Here is a 26,560-nt window from a genome sequence, read left to right on the forward strand (position 1 = left end):
AGTTAACTTTGATCTTAATTTGTTTTAATAATTGGTTTAAAGATAATTATTCCAAACTTATGATTATTCTATAAAATGATCTTTGACAAGGTAACCATAAATTTAAATTTCAAAGTAACTAATATATTAAAAGTAGCTCAAATATAATTCGTAATAAAAACACAACAATATATTTTCAAAGAAAACATATAATAAAAAAAATAGGTAAAGGGATCCAAATGATATCAAATATTAAGAAATTATCCATGATATTAGTATCAGAATTTAATAGATTAAGATAAAATTTAAACCGAAAGATCATAAGTATCATAAAAATATCATTAAATTAAAGTTAAAAAGTAAAGAAAAGAATTATTATTATAATATTAAAATAATAAAAATATATAAAAAACTATATATATTATTAAAATATTAAAATTACTATTTGTACCGATACCAAACAAGACCGTACCGGTATTTTCGATACCAGTACCGGTTGACACCAAGCTTATCCCACCCCGTGATACTAAAAAATCATTAAATTAAAGTTAAACAGTAAAAAAAGGAATTATTATTATAATATTAAAATAATAAAAGTACTAAAATAATTATATATATATATATATATATATATATTCTAATATATTATTAACAAGATTTTGGCTAAATTAATTAGATTATTATAAATAATAATAATAATTTACAAATAAAACAACACAATTTGCAACAAAGCAATGCATGAAACACCATATTAACATATAGTACAGTACATTAATGCTAGAACCTAATCTATATCTATACTATATTATAAAGCATTTCATAAGGATACCAACCAAATTTAAGTAATTACAATCTTTTATACTTATGGTACAACAACTTAATGATGTTAGTAAGGGGTGAAATGGTCTTTCTACATTAATATTAAAAAATAAAAAAAATAATTATCTATATCTATCTATCTATACTATATTATAAAGCATTTCATAAGAATACCAACCAAATTTAAGTAATTACAATCTTTTATACTTATGGTACAACAACTTAATGATGTTAGTAAGGGGTGAAATGGTCTTTCTACATTAATATTAAAAAATAAAAAAATAATTAAATGAGAATATAATCACAATTAATTATAATAATACAATAATAAGTTCGGTTCTTAAATGCAATTAATAAACGAAACCTATTGGGATAAACCGCAAAAGCACTCCAAAGGTCCAATTTCAATCAATATGTAATAAATTTGACCGATTAAGGAATCTCCTATCATTGCTATAAATTCACCATTTCACTCAACATCAACTCCTTTGTCTACTATTGTGCGAGTTAGAGTCGAAAAGAAAGAGATAAGAAAGAGATAAGTTGATATGAAATTTATTTATCTTGGTGGAAAGGTGTGTTCTTTTATACCCATTTCAACATTTATTCGAAAAAACTTTGGTTTGTTTCTTAAAATATTCAAATGGGATAACAGTTTTCTTTTACATAATCTATGAGTTTATATTGATGTTTTATTATGTTTTTGGTGATTTAGTGGTTTTTTTTTTTCAAATTATGATTTTATATTACATATAAAGTATACACACAGGTTATTGGATACAAAAAGACAGACACTTCATACTTCATCAAGGTACCCTTGCATGACTATAGTATCTGGAACCATTTACCAATGTATTGTTTAATTGTTCATAAATTTATAGTCTTTTTCCTTTTTGCAGCTTCATGTATATGGAGGTGTAAAAGGGTGGGTACGAGAAAAGTTATTCATTTGGAGATAGACATTTATTTGGCCTATTGGTATTTCCTTTTTTAATTTCTACTTTACTATTTTTTTAAACATATGATGCTTTTTTGTGATTTAATTGATACTATATATAGGCAATATAGATGCAGAGGAAATATTTGAGGAGGTATTGTTTGACAGGATTGGGCAGCAAACTTTAAGGGCTCGGATGTTTTCAACCCGCGCAAAAGATTTAAATTGATTGCGTTTATCTATACTATCGTATAAAGCATTTCACAAGGGTTCCAACCAAATTTAAATAATTGCAACATATTATGCTTATAGTACAACAACTCAATGAAGTTAGTAAAGGGAATTAGTCTTTCTACATGAGTATAAATTGATAAATACAATTAAATTGATAACTTTATAAATTAAGTATTGTTAAATACTTGATAAAGAATTAAATCATTTAACTTAGTTGAACATCATCACCTTCCTCATATTTACATTGCTTTTCCATTTCAAGTTCTCCGTAACCGATTACTTGATTGAATTTTATAATTAAGTCATTATTATTTGGTTTAGTAATTGCTAAACATCATACAAATAAGGTTACAACCTTTTTTGCAATTTTATCAGATAGTTGATGAACATCATATGAAATAAAAATAATAATAATAATAATTAAATATAAAAAAACTTAATCAACGTTATTATGAATTTAATTATAACTATAAATGGTTTTAAAACTTAAAAGATGCTAACCAATTAGAAACGAAAATTACTAAAAGGTAATTTCATGGGGTATTATGATCTATAATACCTAATAATTGCAACAATAATGATTAAATAATTAACTTAGTTACAGATGGTTTAAAACTCAAAAGAATGCTCTTTGCATCTTACCTAAAGTCTCATGGAATAAGGTTCAAATGATAACCATTGCATAATTAGGAACCACTTTTTAGCCCTTGGATCGTATTTTGATGGTTGAGACCTTTAAGTGCAATATCTATATCTCTAAGATGAAGATAATGTATGGTAATGAAGATTTGGAGCAGCAAGAGGTAAAAACAGCCCGAATTTTTCCTTTTATAAATTCGATTCGATTCGTGAGTGTTAGTGTGTGTGTTTATATTGATTAGGGTTTCATCAAATGCAATGTGAGGGTTTCCAATCGGTGTTTATACAAATAATATAGAACCCAATTTTTATGTATGTGTATGTAGTGTGTAGTATGGGGTCTTGCTTACCTCATTCAAGGAATAACAATGAAAGACAGGGGTCATTGATTTCGAAAAACTCCGCCCCTTTGTTCGCCTTCTTCCTGATTTTAAGTTACGGTGAGTCAATTTCCTTTTTTCTGATTCTAATCGATTAAGAACTATACGTGATTAACCAACGAATTGTGGTAGATTTTATGTTTCTATTGCAGTATTTGGATTGAATTGACTGTTGCAATTTAATAATCGTCAGTTATAGTTCGTTTTTTGAATATAGAGAAACACTGACTTATTTAAGGTGCTTGATTTGGGTGAATAGTAGCAATATAAACTGCTATTGTAATTTGGTGTGATATTCAATTCAATATCAGCAACCTAATCAAATTGTTCCCTAAACATAGAGTAAATGTGTTCACCAGCAAGGTAATAATATGTACTAATTTTCAATTATAAGAGACTTCTAATAAGGAAATATAGCTATTAGGTTATGTCAAGGTAAGCATAGTTTATAAAGAATATGTTGCAGAATAAAGTTAATACAACATTTTAGTAATAAATAATAAACTGCTTTCTTATCTATAAAAGGGAACAAAACCTGCAATTTGACTTTTAGATGTCAAAATTGAATTTATATGTATATGTGTATGTAGTATAATATATATATTTAACATCTATTTTACACCATCTAAAACAATGAAAAAGAAAAAATAAAAATAAAAAAATTTGAAAACTGTGACGTCTTTTGAAGAGGGTTGAGAAACCACACGTCCATAGAATTGAAGTTTTGTGAAACCACATGTGGTGGGGCGCAAACCTCTCTCAAAGCGTCTTAAAAACGCGGGGGAACACTGTACCCTCGGGCGTTTTGGGCCTTTTTTTGACTGGTAGTGCTACCACAAAGCGCCGAACGAGGAGTGGACTTTGGTCAAAATAACCATGGTCAAACGGCTAACTTTAAAAAAAACCGGTTTTTGTTTTAAAAATCTATACTATATTCGCACTTTCGTACCGTGTCACGCACTATCTATATCAGTCGTCGTTCCAGGAAAAAACAATAACTATTATGCATGTCGTGCATCGCACGGGTGTTCCCCCTAGTTATTACTGTAATGTAATGTAATATAATATAAAATATTGTGTATTCATTTAGCTTTTAGCTAACATTATGATGTGTGTATCGAGGTGATGGTTTATTCGTTTACAATTAGAAGGGAATTTACCCAATAGTAGAAGTTGTAGTAAGCTTGTCGGTTCATTCGATTACAATTAGAAGTGAATCTACCCAATAGTAGAAGTTGTAGTAAGCTTGTCGAAGGCATCTGTTATAACGTTTTAATCAGATTAGTTTCTTTTAATCTGTAGGTAAATGAAACAACTACGGCATCCTTGCGTTGTTTTGATATTTTCAGATATATAATATTGTGAACAATACTTAACTTTTAGTTACAGAGATATTTGATTGACTTGATTAACAAACACGTTAGAATGATACTAAACGTTTATCACTTAAAATGAAAATTTTTATCTTTGTAAATTAACAGGTGTTTAGAATAAACCACCTCTGATGCGGGCCCAAGTGTGGAAGAGCGGGTCATCTTGTATTTGGAGGCTCAAGATCACGTAACAAAAGGGGCTTCACTAAAATAGCTCTAACTTGGGCTACGGGGGTCCGTTTTGGGCGTGTGACCAGGCGAATCGAACGGGAGAACGAGCTCTATCTTGCTGCAAACGCCTATGGCGGTTTGGGTCATTGTCCAGGCCGAAAAAACGCTTATTTCTTATAGTTTTTTCCATTTTTATGTTTTTTCAAGTATTTGGGCATTTTGTTTTTGGGCTTGTGTTTGGCCCGTTGTCTTTTTTAAGCCCATTTCGAATTTATGTTCCTATTTATATGTTGCCCTAGTGAAATGAAAGATCAGACTTGAATTTTGAGAAAACTGATTTTCACTTCAAATTCCGTGCCTTTTGGGTGGAATCTTGGGGGTTGGGGAAGAATACACGGGTATTCTTTGAATCAACGTGTTTGATCTTCATTTATCGTACCACGCACTACATCAACCTCCCATTTTACCTAATCAAAGTACAATCATTGAGACCATATGTGCACGCAACAAGTTTCAAAAAATATCATTAAAAAACGATAAAAAAATAAAAACTAATATTCAATTTTTGTGCACATGATTTTGGTTTAATTTATCTTAGCCGTATCATGTTCTTAAAATCCTTGTAGAGAAAGAATAAAATTAGGGTTTAAATAATCGTTAATGACATATGGTATAATTTTTAGACATTCTGATTATCATGTGTAGCCTTTTGCGAAATGCTTATAAAAAGGCTCATTCTATACACACCCCCCCTCCTTCCTGATTACACCCCCCCTTGTAAGAGGAAAACTGTCGGTCCCACGCAGGCCCCACCTGTAAGTATGTGAGAGGAGGGGGTGAAAAAAGTAAATAGAGGGGGGTGTAGAAAGTAGCACCCTATAAAAATGATAAAGTTGATTGGACGATTTTAACTACCACTAAACCAACATCATATAATGGCTCAATCACACCGACTAAACAGACAAAACCAGATAATTTGGTTTAACAATATAATCTCTTACACATTAGTTGATTCCATAATTTGAAAATCACAAAATTAGCAACTTCTCATATGTTATTACCTCTCAGAAAATTTACTTAGTTTGATATTTTTTTTTGTCTATTAATTTGGCAAAACCAATTAACCATACTCTTAGGGTATACGAAGTGGGCGGTATGGGTGCGGTAAAGTGGGTTTGCCGAGCGGTAACACCGCCACCAACCCCCTTTACCGCTCGGCGATCTTTCCACATCGGTGACATGTTACCGATTGACAAAATCAATGTTTTGACCGTTGGGGTGATGCTCAATGGCTATATAGCCGTTTAAATAAAAAAAATTATTTTTTCTTTTTAAAATTAAACTATAAGTACCAAACATAATTCATACACAAATACATTCAAATTTATACCCCAACCAAACCAAAAAATATCAAACATTTACCCAATCATTCCAAAACAAAATGGCGGATGAACTCCTGTTGTTTCTTCCACCCGATAATAGCGACGATTCATCCGATAGTAGCATTCTTTTTTTTTTTCCAAAATCTCATCAAAGAAGCCGAACTTCAAGACACGGGGCCACATCTAACCGACGGAGATATATTGAACGTCAACGTGAGGTGGGGCATGAGACACTCATGGCGGATTATTTTGTCGAAGACCCGAAATACAACGAAAATATTTTTCGGCATAGGTTCCGTATGTCGAAACGTTTGTTTCTAAAAATTGTGAGCGACGTGGAAGCGAACGACTCGTGGTTTCAAGAGGCCTTCGATGCGCAAGGTAGGAAAGGCTTTACGCCATTGCAAAAGGTTAGATCGGCTATTAAACAGCTCGCAACGGGTAGCACTCCAGATGAGATCGACGAGTACTTGCATATGGCCGAAAGAACTTCCCACGAGTGCCTAGAATATTTTTGCGACACGGTTTGCAAAATATACGCTCCGGAGTTCTTACGTAGACCGACAAGCCACGACATGGCACTTTTATACGAAGCTCGTGAGGAAAAACATCACCTTCCAGGTATGTTCGGTAGCTTTGATTGCACCCATTTCGTTTGGCGATTTTGTCCCAAAGAGTATCGAGGCCAGTATATGCGAGGAGATCACCGATACCCGACTATTATGCTCGAAGCGGTTGCGTCTCAAGATTTATGGTTTTGGCATGCTTTTTGCGGTCCACCAGGTTCACAAAACGATATCAATGTGCTACAACAATCTCCGTTATTTTTAATGAAATGAAATGGAACCGCGCCAAAATGTCCATTTTACGTTAACAACCATTTATACAAACGTGGTTATTTGCTTGTGGATGCAATCTACCTTACATGGTCCGTATTTGTGAAGTCGATCCCATACCCTCACGAAGTAGACGAAAAGAAGTTCAAGAGGCAACATGAGGCGGCAAGAAAAGACGTCGAACGGGCTTTTGGTGTTTTGAAGTCGAAATGGGGTGTATTGAGTCGGCCGATGCGAGCAAGAAGCGTTAGAAAAATTAGGAATGTTGTGTACACGTGTATTATTTTACATAACATGATTTTAAAAGACGACGGAAACGCGATAGCACCGGTACACATTCGGGATCCTCCGGTCGAGCTCGCTCTAGACGATACGGTGTTGGACGAGCTGATGGATGAAGACACACATTGGTGACTAAAACACGATCTGAATCATCTCGCAAGTCAAGATTTACCCTACCTTTTGGTCGATTCCGACAAAGACTAGTTTAATTTATTTCAATTTAATGTAATTTTAATGTTTTTAATTTAATGTAATGTTATTTTTAATTTATTCTACATTTATTATGTTAAAATACATGTTTAAATATTAAATATACTAGTTTAAAAATTAAAAAAAATAGTTTACCTATTCCAAAGTGTCTAATTACCATCAACGTTTTTGAGCAATAGGTAAACAAAATAGGTAAAATGACGTGGCACTGTTTGATTGATCGATTTGAGAGTTTACCTATTAAAAGTGTTTAATCACTCCCTATACCTTATCTTCAAAATTCTCCAATAAATTAATGTTACACTTGATTTAGTGGCCTAAGGGTGTAAGGGGTGCTCACCTAAGAGGTGAGTCCCCTCTCTTACGCCCAACCAATCCTCGTGTGCCACGTCAACTCCCCTCTTAAACTCCCCTAACACTCTAAATTGATGGCGGCACTCCCCTCTTAACTCCCCTTATTTTTTTATTCAAAAAAAAAAAGAAAAACAAGTGATTGGTTGGAAAATGTGAAAGGCCCCACCATCTCTCCTTCTTCATGCGGTGAACTCCCACCCAAACCACACCCCGATTCGGGACCCCGCAGTGATGGCGGCGGTGTTCCCGATCGGGGAAACCCTTCACCGATTCCCTTCCCCGCTTACACCCCGTACACCCTAAGTGGGGTTGTAATTTAATGTCATTAAAAAATAATTGAGATTGAGCATATTATGGGGCCCATCCATTAGGTAATGCCACATGCATATGCAACGAAAATGGGTGGGTGCCTTCTGGATTAAGCCAACCCACCAACTTAGACACACACCCATGACTTTAAGGCCGGTTCACATCATACTTAAACAAACCACCCTCTACCCAAATAACCACTAATTAGCACCTCACTTTCTCACAACCCCCACAAACCAAAAAAAATATTATCATTTTCTAGCCATACATAATTTTCAAAACCTTTCTGCTAGTGGCTGGCTGCAGCCTCTCTCAACATGACAATATCCTACCGAATTATGGTTGTTATGAATATGATCCTCCTTATCATGGCGGTTTCGGTTTCGGTTTCGCCTCAGGTCAACGCGGTCAACGTGCGAAAACTCGATGACACGACCGTCGGGTCGCCGAATGATGAAATTAAGTGTGGAGATTGTCCTTGTGGTACCACTTGCTATAGCAGCCCTCCACCACCAAAACCATCACCACCGCCGCCTTCACCGCCACCACCGCCGAAGAAGCAGACTCCAACTCCGGTTAACTGCCCTCCACCGCCCTGTCGCGGTGGCTGTGGGGGTGGAGGTGGGCATGCACCGCCGGATTATATTTACATAACTGGTCCACCTGGAGACTTGTATCCGGTTGTTCAATCGGTCAACGCAGCTCATCGGTGGTCAACGGTGACGGCGCCGGTTCTTGTGGTGGCTGGATTATTGGGTATGTTGGCTTTTTGGTGAATTTGAGGTTATTGATTACAAGGTTTGTGTAAAAAAAAGGTTGGAATTGAAAGTTACTGGTCGGTTAGAATCGGATACTATGAAGGGAAATAGCAATCTTTTTGTAATAAAAAGGACAAAAACGGTTGTAGTTTTTACTTTTTTCTATTTTAATTTCACTTAAATTGATAAATAAAAATTCTTCTTCTTAATTTCTACTCTTGTTCTTCCATGAAATTCAAAGTTATTCATGTTTGCTAGTTGTATCATGTATGATTGTTCATTAAATTATATTTTGAAAAGGGAAATAAAAAATGTTTAATTTGTGAAGAAAATATTTATATTTATTTAAATTGAAAGTTGGTATTATTTACCGTTAAATAAATACAAAAATTGAAGAAAGTTGACTGCTAGAGTTTCCCATGCCGACGTTAGTTACACGTCTCAACACCATGTCCTGTCTAGTCACTACAGGAAAAACAGAGTTTTAGCGGCGACAATTGTCGTTGCTAAAAGTACCATTTGTCGCCACTAATGGTATTAGCGGCGACTTGTCAAAATAGTAAAAAAAAAAAAATTCTATAATCATTCAACAAAAATACTAATCATTCAAAATGCATATGAGCAGCCATGAAAGCTCTCAAAAACTCATTTAACAAAAATAGTATGTTAAATCAATTGAAGTTACAGAACATATGAGCAGCCATGAAAGCTCTCAAAAACTCAATTAATAAAAATACTAATCATTCAAAATACAAGATCTTTCATCAAGGGAAAAAAGAAGGGTAAAACAACCATTTTACTGTAATAATGTATAGTATATTTTTGCACCCTTAAGACCTGACCTCTCCTTTAAGCAGCACCAATTGATGAACTCAACACCTGGAGCTACAAAAGATCAAACATCGGGCAAAATATTTAACATTTTTTTCGGTTAGTGACGTATAGTTTAATGTAAATTGTAACCTTGATGGCTAAATTAAATACCTTATTTACAAGAGTGTTTACTTGTTCTCTGTACGTCTCCTTCAGGTCCACGATATCAGCCCGAAGTTCTTCAAGCTACACAACAAATAATTTCATGATATGGGTCATGTACAGGCATATAGCTATAACTAAGACGTACAAGTGGATTCCATGGATGCCTGGTATTAAATGAGAAGATAACAATTTGATCAAAAACGTACCTCTGCAGTCATTTTAACCAACTCCTCAGCAAGAGAGTCCCGAATGGATTCCATGGATGCCTGGTATTAAATGATGAATATTTCCCCTTTTTAAAAATATTAATTACATTTATAAAAGATGTGAAATTACCAATCTGGACATGTAAGATGCAAGTTCACCCTCCTTGTGTCGAAGAGCAGCTTCAAGGGCATTCGGCAAAAAACCAAAGCTAAATCATCTAAAACCTACAAGTGCAAAAAACCAGAGCTAAATCATCTAAATAAGCTTAAAACACGTCTAAAACCTCAAAGAAGTGCATGTTTATGCTATCCACCTTTCTTACTCGGGCTCTTGCTTTTTAAGTGACTTGCGCCTAGGCCCAAGGCTCACCCGGCCTTTGCACCTTTGCCAACTATGGTCTAAACATATGACTTACTATCTAACTCTTTCTTTCAAAAGAACAATTCAAAAAATACAGAAAATAATAACAAATCCAAATCGATAACAATTAGCAAACGATCAAACATACCGAGATCCCAAACTTGAAACTTATATTGTTATATTGCACCGTCTCTACATTAAACCCGAACGCTGCACAGAAAAACTCCACGTCAGTCCACACAATCAATCAACAAATCCAATCAAACATAAACAAGAAACAGAACCAACTTGGAATAGCGGAGACAACTTCACCCATTTGAAGCCGATCTAAACACCAAATCAACAACCATTACAAACAGGTGATGGACACAAAACCGACTCCAGAGCAAAAGATACACCCTGCAACAATAGCATTGAGACCTGAAATACACAGCAACCTAATACACTTGACACCAACCGAACCCAATATACGAGCGTTTGCCCAGCCCAATGCCGGCATATATCCATACCTGTACAGCTTTATTTTCAGCCACGTCCAAACGTATTTTCCAGCCATATACGGCTAGGGATGAGTGTAGTACCGGTACCGGTACTGAAAATCATCAAAACTGGGTACCGGTAGCGAAAATGTTCGGTATGGGACTGGTACCTATCGTTTTGTTGATCAAGGGCCATAATATTGCAGTGAGTTCGGTGTAAATCTCCAACCAAATATGTTTATAAAGTTCATTTTGTACTAATATAAAGCTCATTTTGTACTGAATTATATATATGTTGTGTTAAAATTGCATATTAAGCTTTTTCCCCAAAATTGAAGATATTTTGTATGCTCAAGTGTATTTGTAGCCAGATATCTACTAATCAAACAACCCTAGTTCACAACCAGCTTTTCACACATAAATCAACAATTCACCAGATTTTCAAATGGTTGACCTTTTGTTTTCCATTTAACAGGATTTCAAGCAAATCAAACGAACAACAATTAATTTGTGCTATCAAGACCAACAATTAGTTTGACTTTTCAACTTCCTATTTAGGGTTCCTAAATTATATCCATCTTCTTCATTTAATCAATATATACCAGCTGCAAGTTAATATTCTTCTAAAATACGCGAGCCTAAATAGTGTTCCAATTACACAAATCAAACACTGCAAAGTAACTCCGAATTCTTAAAAAACAAGATGAAAATATAAACTAACCTTAAGGGGGTTCGTCGGGTGGTGAGAACAAAAGCTCCAGTGGTCGTCCGGTGGAGGTTCGTCCGGTAGGGGATTAAAGGTCGGTGATGGTGTGGGTGTGGGTGTGGTGTGGTGTTCGGTAGTGGCAGAATACGGTGGTGAGATTGGAGGTGATTGTTGATTACAACTGAGAATGCTTACAGTAGTGAGATTGGATCTGGTAGCGTGATTTTGGAGGTTGGTAGGGTTTTGCTGCAAATGTAAATTTGGGGGAGATTGAGAAAAAGTGACCCTGGGAGGGAGGGAAAAACCCCGCCTTTTCTGATAAAACCTTAGCCATTGATCATACCTCATATCAACGATCAGTATTAACCTAGAAACAAGGGCACGGATCCAAGGACAAGTCGCCGCTAATACTCCATGTTGCCACTAAAAGAATCGCCACTAATGCTCACATTTCTTGTAGTGAGTATGTATGTCATGTGGTATTATTGGACCTTAATTATGGTTGCTTTCATAAAATAGTGAATTATTTGTAGTTATCATAACATATAGTTTGGATTTATATTACTTTTTAAGTTTTTACATGTGTATTGATTAAAGTTATTATATGTGAATAGTCGTTGTGGTTTGTCATGTATCACTTTTGGGGTCTTGCTTAAATTTCGTTAGTGTGATTTCAAATATGTTATACATAAATTACACTTTTTTTTAATTAAAGTTAACGTTATAACTTAAATGTGTTACAATTGATTTTTAAATTTCGGATCAGTAGATCCTAAGCTTGAAATATTGTAAAGGTAGACCAGACCCTAAATGTTTTATACTTTAGCAAACTATCGATTATTTCTATAACTCACTATGTGTATTAAGTAGTTGACAGGATTTTCAACAGTATTAATGTAAAAATCAGGTTCTTTTGTATCAAAATATAATTTAGCCTAATACAAAATTAATTTAATAAGTAGCGTTGGATAATTAAATATATATTTATTGCAGTTTCTGATAGTAACAAACTAAGAAAGAAACTGTGAATTTTTTATTTTTGATAGAAAGTGTTAAGATTTGTTGTAAAAAAAAAAAAAGCTAAAATGGATGGATATATTAGGAGTTTTGGACGGTATGATGCATGCCGTAAATTGCGACACACGTCAAGTGAGCTGGTGAGGCACGGAAATTCCACACATGAATTTCCATCTTTGACCTTCTCATTGTCACCATGTCAACTCAAAACTTTTTAAACCATCTTTTATTTTTTTTTTAACGGCCAACATAAAATTTTATTAATTTCTAATCAGTGGCTAGCACCAAACATACAATTACAATTATCTACCAAACTAAAACAGCCATGAAACCGACAAAAATTTGACTTTTTTTTTTAAACACGTCGAAAATTTTAAACCATTTGCTCATTCATTATATTATATAATAGGTTATCTATTCGTGTATTACACGATAAAATTTTAAATATATAAAGATCTTTATATAAATGATGAATTTTTATACATAACTAACTTGAATTTACTATAAAAATCGACCTATCTTATCAAGCAAACTAAAATACAATGTAGTGCCGTCTCCGAAAATCACAAAAATTTTTTGGCCCTGTTCAAGATAAAAAATTAGGGTCCTATTCGCAAATATTCATATAATATAAACTCATCAATCATTCAATCAAATATATAAATACAAAAAACCCATAATACTACGATAATTGTTATGAAATAGATAAAAAAAATTAACAAAAATAGGTGGCAAAATCATCAAATTATCGAATCTACTTGCTAAGCGAACAGTGTGGTTCTTCTAGCAGACCCTTATTTTTGTTTATACTAGTCACTTGGCTTGTTAATTGGGTCATTTTTTAAAAAACTTTTAAATAGGTCCTTATTTAAAAAACTTTGTGTTTTTAGCAGGCCCTTATTTATATGAACATTCAAAAAAATTTAAATATATATATATATATATATATAGGGAGCCGCTAGAATGAAAACCACCTCGAGTTGTAAGAACCGCGAGAACTACACCCCACGGAGCGCCGTTCGCCGCGATTTTTTTTTACAAGTAGATGTGTGCATTATAAACACGGCCGTAAAAAATCACGGCGAACGGCGCTCCGTGGGGTGTACTTTTTTACACCTCAAGTTTGGTGAAAAAAAAAAGAAAAAAGAAAAAAATTTAAAAAACACCAAACTTGAGGTGTAAAAAAGTACACCCCACGGAGCGCCGTTCGCCGTGATTTTTTACGACCGTGTTTATAATGCACACATCTACTTGTAAAAAAAAATCGCGGCGAACGGCGCTCCGTGAGGTGTAGTTCTCGCGGTTCTTACAACTCGGGGTGGTTCTCATTCTAGCAGCCCCCTATATATATATATATATATATATATATATATATATATATATATATATATATATATATATATATATATATATATAGGGTAAGGTTCATGCGAGAACCACCTTTATTGCGAGAACCGCGAGAACCAATGTGAACACAAGCTAAAATAGCTAAAAAAACCTAAAAAAACCCTAAAAAAAACCTAACCCCCACCCCCCACCCCCCAAAAACCTAAACCCCCCACCCCCCCCCCCTAAAAAAAAGACCTAACCCCCCCCCCCAAAAAAAACCTAACCCCCCCCCCCAAGCTAAATGCTAAAAACTAAAACCCTCAAAAAACCTAAAAAAAAACCTAACCCCCACCCCCCCCACCCCCCAAAAACCTAAACCCCCCACCCCCCCCCCCAAAAAAAAAACCTAACCCCCCCCCCCCCCCCAAAAACCTAACCCCCCCCCCCCCCCAAGCTAAATGCTAAAAACTAAAACCCTCAAAAAACCTAAAAAAAACCTAACCCCCCCCACCCCCCCCCCACCCCCCCCCCAAAAACCTAAACCCCCCTCCCCCACCACCCAAAAACCTAAACCCCCCCACCCACCCCCCCCCCCCCCAAGCTAAAATGCTAAAAACTAAACCCCCAAAAAACCTAAAAAATCTAAAAAAATCAAAAAAAAATCAAAAAAAATCAAAAAAAAATCTAAATTTTTTTTTTATTTTTTTACTATTTTTTATGTTCAAATCGCTACTTTTGTAGCCAAAAAAAAAAAAATTTTTTTTTTTAAAAAAAAAAAAAAATTTTAAAAAAAAAAAATTTTTTTTTTTTTTGGATACTAAAAGTAGCGATTTTTATATAAAAAATAGTAAAAAAATAAAAAAAAATTTTTTTGGGTGTTTTTTAGATTTTTTTAGCTATTACTGTTTGTGTTCACACTGGTTCTCGCGGTTCTCGCAATAAAGGGTGGTTCCTAACGGATCTTTGTCCTATATATATATATATATATATATATATTTTGTTAATTTATCCGGACTTGATCTGACTGAACCAGTTTCTAACAATATATATATATATATATATATATATATATATATATATATATATATATATATATATATATATATATATATATATATATATATATATATAGGGAGGGGCTCATGCGAGAACCACCCTTATGAGAACCTTGAGAACCAATGTGAACACAACCTAAAATAGCTAAAAAAACCTAAAAAAAAAACCTAACCCCCACCCCCCCCCCCCAAAAAAAAAAAACCTAACCCCCCCCCCCCCAAAAAAAAAAAACCTAAACCCCCCTCCCCCACCCCCCAAAAACCTAACCCCCCCCCCAGCTAAAATGCTAAAAACTAAACCCCCAAAAAACCTAAAAAATCTAAAAAAAATCTAAAATTTTTTTTTTGAATTTTTAAATATTTTTTATGTTAAAATCGCTACTTTTAGAAGCCAAATTTTTTTTTTTTTTAAATTTTAAAATTTTTTTTTTGGCTTCGAAAAGTAGCGATTTTTTTATAAAAATATTAAAAAATTCAAAAAAAAAAAAATTTTGTGTGATTTTTAGCTATTTTTAGGCATTTTTGGTGTGTTCACATTGGTTATCGCGGTTCTCACAATAAGAGGTGGTTCTCGCATGATCTTCTCCCTATATATATATATATATATATAGAGAGTAAGGTTAACATACAAAAAGCCTTATCATACATCACGTAGGAGACAATGGTAACCGTTGGATCAGGGGTATAATCACGCATGGGACCACATAATCACGCATGGGACCACATAATCACGCATGAGACTATAATCACGCACGTTCTATGATAATAACGCACGTTATATTTTTTGTCATGTATGTTAATGTAGGTTAAGCCCTGAAGTACATTATACTTTCTCTATATATATATATATATATATATATATATAAATTTAAAAATTTTTCGGACCATATATTGATTTGGGCCCTGATCACAGGCACCACCTACACCCCTTGATAGACGGCCTTGATACAATGATAGCCCAAGTAATAAATGAGTTGAAAACTGAAAAAAAATGTAATACATAAATTACGTATGCATATTCTTCATATGACATAACTTACATGTTACATTTTATATATAAACACGTCTATAAATAATATTATTTTTATCATTATGTATCTTTTAAATATAACTTTTTACAGTATATGAATATATTTTTATTGGTGTGTTATAAATAAGATTTTTTGTTCTTATCAATAGTAATTATGCATATTTTATTAATGATTAGTTTTTATAAAATTATGATCTAAATTAACAGTTTATATATTACGAATAAACTATTTTTATAATTAATGGTGCATTTAGTATATCACAAATGGGTAAAAAGAAACTACTAATATTAAAATAGGATTAAGTTTTTCTTTTTTAATTTATAAAGTCTTTTTCATTTAGGGTCATGAAGGAGATTTAAGTGGGAAAAATTGGTAAAGTGAAATATGGTGTTATTACGTGTCAAATTTTATATTCATTTGTTAGGTTTTAGTTTAGGTTATAATCTAATGATACACATAAAAATAAAAATTATGTTATGACCTAGCGAATCGCGATACAAAGAAAATAAAACAGATGAATTTTTTAACAGCAACTAATGTTCTATGAGATTTAAATCATCACCTTATGAATAAAGGGGAGACATCTTACCACCCATTGTATCCTTTTAAGATAAAATATAAAACAAAAAATCTTAACTACAAATTTTCATACCGCACATACCGCCTCATATCTAATTACGTTTTTAACTTTCTATGCGTGTGCACATTAACAACAATATTATTTCAACAAATAATATGTCAATAAAGTTTGCGAATCATGTATTAATTAAATAACTATATTATGTAAAGATGTAATGTAAGGTTATGAGTTAGAAAAACTATGTTCAAAATTAAAGGTGTTATTCATCAATTATTTATAGTTCTTTGTCAACTTTTACCCTCGAATACTATGATTTTGGTGTCACAAAAGATTTGACGTTACCTCACAACAACTTAAGTGGTCGTCATCATAGTGGTCTACAAATCAAATCACCAACAAATGAAATTACATATTATTTTCTTTATATTTATTAGTTGAATGTAATTTTTTTAGAATGGATAATTCGCGGATTCTTTAAATTTACTTGTAAATATATACCAAAGTATACCGTAGGACTTAAATCCAACTATTTAGGGATGAACACATTTACAGATCTACCAGTCTACCACACATCATGATACCACCAAGCTACAAATCCTTTCGATTTTGATTGTTAACGTGACATGAAATTAATGCAACTCTTTTTTACATTGATCTTATAAGTTATAATTAATAAAAAAGAGACTATGAAATAGAGAGAATATGAAAAAGAGACTTATTTTAGTCTTTTTTTGTTTACAAATCTAAACGTCGCAATGTTGACAAAAACCTAATAAAATGTTGAAAATGATTACATAATATGATTCTACAAAATCCAAGTAATTTGTTTCTTTTTTTAATTATTATTTTTACTTCTATACTGTAAAGATCGTGACGAGGTACAATGAGGGATAATTACTTGGTCCAAAACTAAAAGAAATAAGATAAAGATATTCCACTACTTCCAAAGAAAGAAAAAAAAACGACTTAGATTAGCAGGGTTACATGAGGCGTGGTATATATATATCACAATACTTCAAATCTAGTCTATATACCATCACTAAACTTCACATGGTCTAATATTTCTAATAACAGAACAATGCTTCGTATATAAAACCCAATTTTATATAGTTCTACTTCTTTTTATCAAAAAAAGAAAATATAGTGTGTAAAAATTAAAGAGTTTAAAGGCTATTTTTTAAGTGCTTTCTATTAGACGTTTAACTCTTCAATAGTTATTTAAGTAATTTTTTTCGTTTTCTCAAATTAGTTGCTTCGCTTTCAATTTCCTTCTTCTTCCTCACTTTATGTCCTATTTTTTTCTTTTAAAAATTAAATTCTATTTCTTCTCCAATTTTTGCATAGCTATCATTTGAGTTGTTAAGTTACAACTATATAAACATATTTATGCATAAATACGAATTTTGTTGCAAAGTTTTGTGTGAAGCTACTTTTTCCTCCGTATTAGTTGCGTAACAGAAAACAATAGGTCATAGAGAGATAAGAGGCACGCACATAGAGAGACAGGCATATTGTGTGTGTTTTATTTTAAATTATAAAATTTTGTATAATCACTTTTCCAATTTTCTTTTTTTACTCTCTTAATATTCACAATTCTTTTATTTATTAATACAGAATAAAGTGTACATGGTTAAAAGATGTTGAGTCAGATATAAACAATTCTTCAATTTGTTGATACAGAAAGAATTAGGTATAATATTTTGAAAGTGTATGCATTGTTGGCCAGGGTCCAACCAAGCTTAATAAACCTTTTACCGACATTTCAAACACCGAATATTTTCACTTTATCGCGTTTGGATTATACCTTCGCTTTGCTTAACACAATTATGAATATGCAATACAAATTTTCAAGGGTGCGAAATGGGAGAACAATATAGTACACAAATATTAATATCAAACATGGCTCTAAATTGCATATGTATCCGTTTCAAATTAAAGCTCGATACAGTTAAACATATACGTGAGAATAAATCTATGAATATTCATCAATAGTTGCTTATCGTATGTTACTATACCATCTACCATCATCAAATATTGATAGAGACCTTCTAGTCGCGTAATGTTGAAAATTTGGTGAATGGATATATTTATAATTTAATGAAATTATAATATTAAATAAAATCTTCATGTGGTGAATAAAAGAGAAACTCTTGAGTAAAGCTTCTTGATGACATTTAATTAGTTTTATTAGAATTTTTAAATCTCTAATTAAGTGACTAATTAAGTGAAACCTTTCACTAATCCTTAACTCTTGTATAAATAGTAGGTTATATGCTTCTTTTGTTATAACAAGAATATTGCATTGCATGATACATGTAGAATACAAGAAGGAGGATAAACACTTGAAGACCAACTAGAGAGAGGAGTACTCTCTACTTGTTTTCCACCACCATCACATTCTTATTTGTTCCATAAGTTCAAACACTACAATTACCCGGTGTAACCTCAGGCGCGTGAGCCATCTTCGGCAGTACATATTGCTTTGGCTGTTGTACCCTGGGAAACAGTCGCGTCGTCTTTAGTAGAGGCGCGAAATCTGTTTTAAGAGAAGCGTGTTGAACATGTGCCTCAACCAAAATCGTCAACGTTTTAGTGTGCTCATTGTTGCAGTCAATGAATATTTTTCAAGACTCAAGATGATGAATACTCGAGTCTATGATGCTATCAAATGCGCGTAAAGGACCCACCAGAGATGCGGCTTGAATCAAGATTGGTATATAAAATTATATTTTATATTCTTTTTATTTAGTTATTGCAACCGGTATTCTACTATGATATTTCCTACGAAGAACGAGAGTCTCTTTATTATATATTTTGTAATTATATTTTATAAAAAGTGAACCTAGTTCCTACACGTAATACATGAATATATCTATTAAATTCTTATAAAACTAGCCATTTTCATGATTTTCTTTATATATATATATATGTGTGTGTATAACAGAGGATTTGGGCAGAGTCAGGTAGACATGAAGACATTTTTCTGAATTGTATGCTCTTGAAAAGAACAAATCATGCAAGACTAGTGAGTGAGCGATCAAGGAGAAATTCTACGGAAACAAAATGGAATTGGAAGAAGGCAATATCTTGTTATCTACATATAGTGAATGAAGAGTGCTAATCCAGTGTTTTAACCTTCTCAGTAATCTAATGATGGAAGACTAGAACGGTGTTCATTTGTCCTGATAAATACAATTTTATTCCTGTTTAAAATTATAGTATTTCTATCATTTTAGATTTTTTTTTCTTTTGCAAAAGTATGACAAGTTTTGTTTTAATGGATTTACTCGATGTAATTTTTTTTAGAACGTGTTATAAGTAGTAGATACAAGTAACCAAAACATAAAATATATGTTTTGAGAGAGAAATATGCGATTTGGTTCCCCACAACATGGGCGGGGCAATATGTGGTTAGAGAACAAAAGCTTATATCTGGAAAAGTGTAAACATAGAAATGATTAGTTGTCAGAGGTGGTTATTGTCAGAACGGTGGGTATAAAATCAATCTTGAATTCCACGACTCTTTGGCCCACGATCCTTGTTTTCTTAAACTAATAATTTTGACATACTAAAGTTACTTTCTTTTTTTCTTTTCGAAATGCAAGAATCAGAATATATTAGAGAACAAAAGGAGCTGAACAAAATCATTGGTAATATACTGAACTAAATTATTTAGCCCCCATGTTGCAGCGGGGATGCGAGCGAAATTTGATCGTGATATGTTTGATTCGTCACGATACCAGCATATGCCATAGCAAACAAAAAAAAAAAAACTCAAAATACAAACTCGTATGCTATAGCAAACGAAAAAAGAAAACCCAAAAAATAAACCCGTAACATAACCAAAACAAACATGTCTACGGATGTACATATCGTGTTCGGTTTACTGATTTTTTTTTTTTGCACACACTATATTCACAACTTAGTTTTGAGTAAATTTATATGAAGATGTATATAAAAATAAGCACGTCGCAACAACTTGTTCAAATAGTATTTAAACGTTATACTAACCTCATTTGTTAGTTGTTATGCTCCGCCCACGTTGCGAAGCGAAATATTTTTCAGTTTAATAACATGCACGTATGTGTTCTAGTTACTTGTACATACTACTCATAACACGATCTCAATAATAAAAATAGACATAAATAAAAATACGTGTGTCAAAGAACTTTTATTTTAATAAAGTTTAGGAATTATAAAGTAACTTTATTAAAAATCAAGAGAAGTAGCGATTGTCCACCAATAGCTAACGGTCACTATTCCCCCGGGTTGATTCATTATGATAGCAAAGGGAAAAGGCTAAATGATGAAATACTAAAAAGAATAAAAGTAGAGGGACTAAACATGTACACTACCAAAAGTTAAAGTAGAGGCACTAAACACACATACAAACAAAGCTAACCAATAAAAAGAAAACTTTTTTTTTCTAAAAACAGAGGGGTTAAACACGTATATTAGCAAAGTTAAAGGTTTAAAAGTAAAATACAAAAAAGCGACAATCAATTACTTAAAAGAATAAAAAGTAGATGGACTAAACATACACTACCAAAGTTGAAGCAGAGGGATTTAACATGCATATAAACTAAGTTAACCAATAAAAAGAATTAAAAAAATAGAGGGGCTAAACCTGTGTATTAGCCCACGAAGCTAAATATTTAAAAGTTAAATGCAAAATGAAACGGCCAATGAGAGGGTGTCAGGCAGCTGCTTGACACTATTCTCTCTCATTGTTTTTGTAGTTATAGGTAATATGATATAATTATTAAGACATGTCAATATGGGTTAGCCCATTTGCTAGAGGCATATGTCTTTTATAGTAGAGGTCCTTGTTTCAAACCTAGACAACCGAGAATAATTTAAAATTATTAATATAAAAGAGGTGAAATTAGCCGTTAAAAAAATTACATAATACATATATTAAATAGTGACCAGATTTACCATTTCATTAAACACATGATTTAAACATATCAAATATTAGTTTAGAAAGAGTAAACATAAATCATCTTTATAATTTAACTTAAAAAAACGTGTTTATCTTTAAATTTTGTTTACTTTTCAAAAAGTCCTCACATCTTATTCTCCATATCTATCTTCATATCTTCTATATATAATAAATAAAACTTAATGTGGGACACGTGTCCTATTCTAAGAGCCATTGATTTTGTGGGTTTCCCGCTCAACTTATTGGATCAATTTTTGGACCCGATCCATATCAAATACCACTTTTCTTTCTTATCTTCGCTACCTTCTCTCTCTTTTATCTTACAACAGAGACTGAAACCCTAATATATTCTTTTTCATCTGCTAAAGACTAAAACCCTTAAATAGATCCCCTTCTTGCTGTTTCTTCCCTTTCTCTGGAAACCCTTAAATGCATCGCCGTTTTATTCTTCATTCGATTCGATTTACTATCAATTCTGTTTACACCTTCATTGTTGCTCTGGTTCCCCGATTTGAGACCCTAACGGCGACGCAGTGTTGACCAATTAGGGTTTTGGTTATCATCTTCTCATTGTCGTCGCGATCAAGGTTAACATCTTCTGCTACAGGTATGTGAGTTCATATTATATGTTTTTTTTTCTTGTGGTTTGTTTTATTGACCCGTGCACAGATGTTGGTATGTTTTTAATTTCAGTTTTTGGGTTGTGTTCGTTGAATACAAAACCTGTCCATAGTAGATATTTAGAATCAAAGATTTGGAATTGTTATGTGTTATTAATATGCGATGTTGCATATATCATATTAATTGGATTTACTATATAGTATTTGTATAAAGATTAAATTGTTACTATTGGGTATGTTATGAATAAATTGTTGGTTTTTTACATTCAAGGTTTTAGAAATGTTACAAGTGTAGACATAGTTTTACATTCTAAATAGGTCTGTAATTCCCTGATGGTATTTAGGTGGTTTTTCATCTTTTTTTGATATTACAGAATTCATGGGATCCCTAAGGTCAGTTTCTTAATAACTTTAATGTTATACTTATACGAACATTTGTTCACTTTTATGACATTTTTTTCCTTTACCTCTTTAATATGCTCTACAGATTTGTGTTCGAGTTTTACCTTTCGTGACGCATAATATGCTCTGCAGAGTTGTGTTTGAGTTTTACCTTTTGCGACACATACAATAATATTTATAGAGAATAAGGTTAGTTTTCATGGCGACACAGATATTTCAATTATGTTTACACAGGTTTCTCAGCTGGTTCTGTTTTAAGTTACCATCGATATGTTAGAAATCAGGCTCTTTGGGGCTGACCTTATGTCAAATCCTATTGTATAAGTTTGTCAATGTATATGTATCTCTGTGTTCAAATCATTCTACATACATGTTGCTTACATAACTGCTTGATAACATGATATTTTTTTAAATTTACCTTTTGTGTTAAAAATGAGGTCATCAACTATTGGGAACATGTATGGTTTTGTAATTTTGCATTAAGCAATCCCCAATATCTCTTTTTCTGATTTATAGGGTTAAATATTGTTTTATTCATAAGCCATTTTTGTCAGAATATGTGGGAAATAGATGAAATTTTTTAATTGGTTATACATTCGAGTTTTGGGATTTAAGCGCCTCACACCTTTATAAATGAAAATAATGCTGAGTTATCATACACAAGTATCTAAAGAAGTAATTTTTTGAATGTTTAGTATATAAATTATATTTTGTTCAACCCGTGTATTACACGGGGTTCTAACCTAGTCTATACTATATAATAAAAGAAATCATTTTAGGAACACTTGTCATTATATTATGCCATCTCTTACATATAATTATTATTTTAGTTTAATCTCTTCTAATTAATTATAGATAACCCGCACCCTCCTACTAAATATTATTTAGTTTAAAATCATATATTATAGATAACCCTCATACTAAATATTATTAGTTTAATGGGTTAGGATATAATAGGAAATTTATTTGGCTAGGAAGGCTAGGAAGTAATCTTGACCATCAATTGATTTAATCAAGGACTAAGATTAAATGAGAGAAATTGAAGAGAAGAAAAGAAGCGCGTACGTTTGTGTAAGGGCATTCTAGTTGTTTTATAATAGTTTTTCATCATTTTTATATTATTTTTTTCTTTTTCCACCGGTCATAAACATTTTTAGAGATGCATATAAAGAATGGATAGTGAGTTTCAACATTTGGAGATTCACTATAGCGTCTATTATAAAGAATGGGATGTTGGTAGTTCTTTTTACTATGCTTTATAATTTTTCTTTAAATTTTAAGGACTAAGATAAGGATAGAGACTCCAATATGAATGCTCTAATTAATATCTTTTGTGACTCTGTCAGGTAACAATGTCCATAGATAGCACCGAGAAGGCGAGAACCTACCATAAATGGGACCCAACATCAACCAAACCAGAAGTGATTGTCCTTATTTCCTCGTTGTTGTATGTGATATCTGTAAGATGGTGAAAATACTGAATTCCTATTATTGATATGTTGGGGTTACAATATATAGAGATCATAAGGAACCCTAGAAACCCAACCAAGCCCATGGGCTTATACTAATAAACCCTAGTCTAATAATACAATCCAATAATATCCCTGTCTATGCATGGTATATCACCTATGTTAACAAATTGTGGTTGTCAACCATTTTTTTATTAACAAAATGAGGCTTTGGTGTGTCGCTCCATAAACTAAACTCTCCATGGTAATGTGTAGATCGGTCTCCAACTGCATGAGCAAGAAAACAAACACGGGAATCGGTTGGTTTTCCACATCTCATAAATCGTAATATTTGGAGCTTTAACGTATATAACATGTAAGATTTGGAAATTTATTGTAGTTAATAACTTATTTCGACATAATGAGTCTTGGTATAAGCCAAATTAACCCACTAACACATGTCAGTCTCATAAATGCCCAAAAGTGTAAAGTATTCATACATATGTATTAGTAGGCTCAAATTGACTTGCTATAACCTAATGCGTCTTTATATTCATACACATATATATATATAAAGAGCCAGCAAGAAAGAAACTGGAAGAAAACAAAACAAAACAAAACGGAAACCACAAAACGAAACAAACTACAACATATCTAGAATGACAAACGAATTCCAATTCTCCCAGCTCGGAACCTTTAGATTGGATCTGTTGTTCATCCAGAAAACAACGTCCTCTTTTATACTCTCCACCGTCTTCGATATCGGAATAAACCGATTGTTAAATACCTTCTCGTTCCTTGCGTGCCAGATCCTCCATACGGTCCCTAATGCAATCGTGTATATGACCCTTTTCCAAACATTACCACCTAGTTGCCATTTGAAAAAGGAAATAAGATCGTTCAGATTATTTATTTCCGCGGGGAAAGTCACACGAATCCAGGCCATGATATTCCACCACGTACATTTCGACCATAGGCAAGAAACGAACAGGTGCTCCGAGTCTTCCTCCGCCAGCCCGCATCTTGGACATAATCCATCCGCAAGAGGGACGCCCCTTTGGATAAGCCCCATTTTCGCCGCCACTTTGCCAAGACAAGCCCTCTAAAGTAGAACGTTAACTTTTTTTTTGGGGGGGGGGGCAAGAGTTCCAGACGAAGTGGTGCTCACTGTTTTCAGCCGCTTCACGAGCCCGTTCAAGGTCCACACAGACCGATTTAACAGAAAATGACCCATCCGGGTCGGTTCTCCACAGCCATCTTTCCCCTTCATTCACCAAATTATCCACAATATTAATGCCAGCTTTTGACATGGTCCCTTCGACCGAAACCACATCCTTCCAAACCCCCGTGATGGTCTTTCTCAGCGGAATGAATGGAGGAGTATTAATTGATTCTCTACCCTTATGAATAGCTGCCACCACCTCAGCCCATAGCTGATTCGGATTGCTTTTGAACCTCCACCACCACTTCGAAAGCATGGCAGTGTTAAAGTCTTGAATGCTCCCGACACATGTCAAGATCATTAAGGCCTAAAAGTGTAAAATAAGCATACTTATTTATAATAGGCTCAAAATGAGTTATTATGATCTAATGCAACTTGATGCAATGTAAACTAACCCAATCCATTAAGGCTAAAAAACGTTGTTATCAGATACATGTATCATTGAGTTGAAAAAAACTCGTTATAACCCAATATTGCTTTGTGAAACATAAAGTAACCCATAAGTCCAATTAAGGCCCAGAAACTAAAAAAAACTATGGTCGTCGTTGTAACACCCTAATCGCGTGGAACGCGACAGAAACATCGGAGAGTCACGTTACAAGATTGTTTATAACACATGGCACTAATTTAAAGTTTCATTAACTAAATTACATTGTTTTTCAAACACAAAAATCACAAGTAATTGTTTTTAAATTAAAGCAAATTGAGGCATACTTGAATAGCATCATGTATTAGTACCTGAAACATATGTGAAAAGCATTTGGGTTAATTACAAAGAGCTGGTGAGTAACATAGGTTTTGTAGCGAAGTACATGGCAAAAATAGTTTTGTATAAATCGGTTGGAAATAAATTATTTAAACACAAATATGTATGGCTTAATATGGAAAACTTTTGTGTTTTTGTATAAACAAGCGTGAACGTTTTTTTGGTATACATTTAAACCTAAGTTAACTAATAGAATAAACCCAAAAGGGGTTTACCTAGAACATATATTTAGGTTTCTGTCATTCCCAAAGGATACTTATTCAATATTAACAAAAACCAATCCAGAAGTTGGAATGGGGCGTCACACCTATAGCGTTATAAGATACGATAGTTCGGCTTGGCCGAAGTTAATGAATATATTTGGTATTTGATATTTACTAACCATTAAGTTTCACACAAAAGGAACATATATACTACATAAGCCATATAGTAAATTTGTAAATTTGAAAAATATTATAGCACATATGAATCACCACAAAGGTTTAAGAAAAAAGGGGAACTATGTACTCACCTTGACGCTTTGGCGATGAGTGTGTGCGTTCTTGAGGTTTACAAGTAATTCCTAATAATAAGGATTGTTCGTTATGTTTTTGTTGCGATGATGCTTGTAGATGGTATGGGTTAAAAGAACCCTTTGCAAATTGTAATTTGTTTAGTTTTTAGAAAATATAATTTTTGACAACTTTCTGTGTTGTTTTCGTTTTACGTTTTAAAAATAGTATACGATGTTGAAAAATTATAAAAAAATTCCAGTC

At 33.0% G+C, this 26,560-nt stretch overlaps 2 protein-coding genes and 2 long non-coding RNA genes across 17 annotated transcripts; 3 read left to right on the top strand and 1 right to left on the bottom strand.

The window, feature by feature from the left end:
• Positions 1-1,697: 1,697 nt before the first annotated feature.
• Positions 1,698-2,092, top strand: LOC110909879. Its single transcript, XR_002575694.2, has 2 exons — positions 1,698-1,776; positions 1,858-2,092. It is a non-coding gene; the product is annotated as an uncharacterized LOC110909879 (long non-coding RNA).
• Positions 2,093-5,973: 3,881 nt separating this feature from the next.
• LOC110913938 lies at positions 5,974-6,753 on the top strand. The gene has a single exon (XM_022158753.1). It carries the CDS (start codon positions 5,974-5,976, stop codon positions 6,751-6,753), a length of 780 nt encoding a protein of 259 aa, XP_022014445.1.
• Positions 6,754-9,281: 2,528 nt separating this feature from the next.
• LOC110912013 (integrator complex subunit 3 homolog) lies at positions 9,282-11,815 on the bottom strand. Of its 14 annotated transcripts, none has more exons than XR_002577586.2 (8): positions 11,409-11,815; positions 10,497-10,607; positions 10,357-10,418; positions 10,162-10,246; positions 9,978-10,072; positions 9,848-9,907; positions 9,648-9,722; positions 9,282-9,548 (listed from the first exon to the last, which is right to left on the bottom strand). XR_002577586.2 is itself a non-coding variant. In XM_035981108.1 (4 exons), the coding sequence occupies exons 1-4, from the start codon at positions 11,739-11,741 to the stop codon at positions 9,513-9,515; spliced, it is 483 nt and encodes a 160-aa protein (XP_035837001.1). In that variant the 5' UTR covers positions 11,742-11,780; the 3' UTR covers positions 9,282-9,512. The 14 variants fall into 14 exon arrangements, 2 of the variants coding, with proteins under 2 accessions (XP_035837001.1, XP_022012366.1); XR_002577585.2 differs by adding an exon at positions 10,718-10,857 and having other exon boundaries at positions 10,162-10,418; positions 11,409-11,780; XR_004875309.1 differs by having other exon boundaries at positions 10,162-10,418; positions 10,497-10,535; positions 11,409-11,781.
• Positions 11,816-21,611: 9,796 nt separating this feature from the next.
• On the top strand, positions 21,612-23,989 carry LOC110912015. Its single transcript, XR_002577588.2, has 4 exons — positions 21,612-21,954; positions 22,312-22,360; positions 22,455-22,558; positions 23,716-23,989. It is a non-coding gene; the product is annotated as an uncharacterized LOC110912015 (long non-coding RNA).
• The last annotated feature ends 2,571 nt before the right edge of the window (positions 23,990-26,560 follow it).

This window comes from Helianthus annuus, chromosome 12 (assembly GCF_002127325.2).
Source record: "Helianthus annuus cultivar XRQ/B chromosome 12, HanXRQr2.0-SUNRISE, whole genome shotgun sequence".
NCBI classification, from domain to species: Eukaryota; Viridiplantae; Streptophyta; class Magnoliopsida; order Asterales; family Asteraceae; genus Helianthus; species Helianthus annuus.

Coding starts and splice junctions, on each gene's coding strand:
- LOC110913938 (XM_022158753.1), top strand. CDS start 5,974: ATGGCGGATGAACTCCTGTTGTTTCTTCCACCCGATAATAGCGACGAT.
- LOC110912013 (XM_035981108.1), bottom strand. CDS start 11,741: ATGAGGTATGATCAATGGCTAAGGTTTTATCAGAAAAGGCGGGGTTTT. Junction 10,536..11,408: donor ACCCGACGAACCCCCTTAAG/GTTAGTTTATAT, acceptor TTTGGTGTTTAG/ATCGGCTTCAAATGGGTGAA. Junction 9,723..10,496: donor AGTTGTCTCCGCTATTCCAA/GTTGGTTCTGTT, acceptor TTTGTTGTGTAG/CTTGAAGAACTTCGGGCTGA.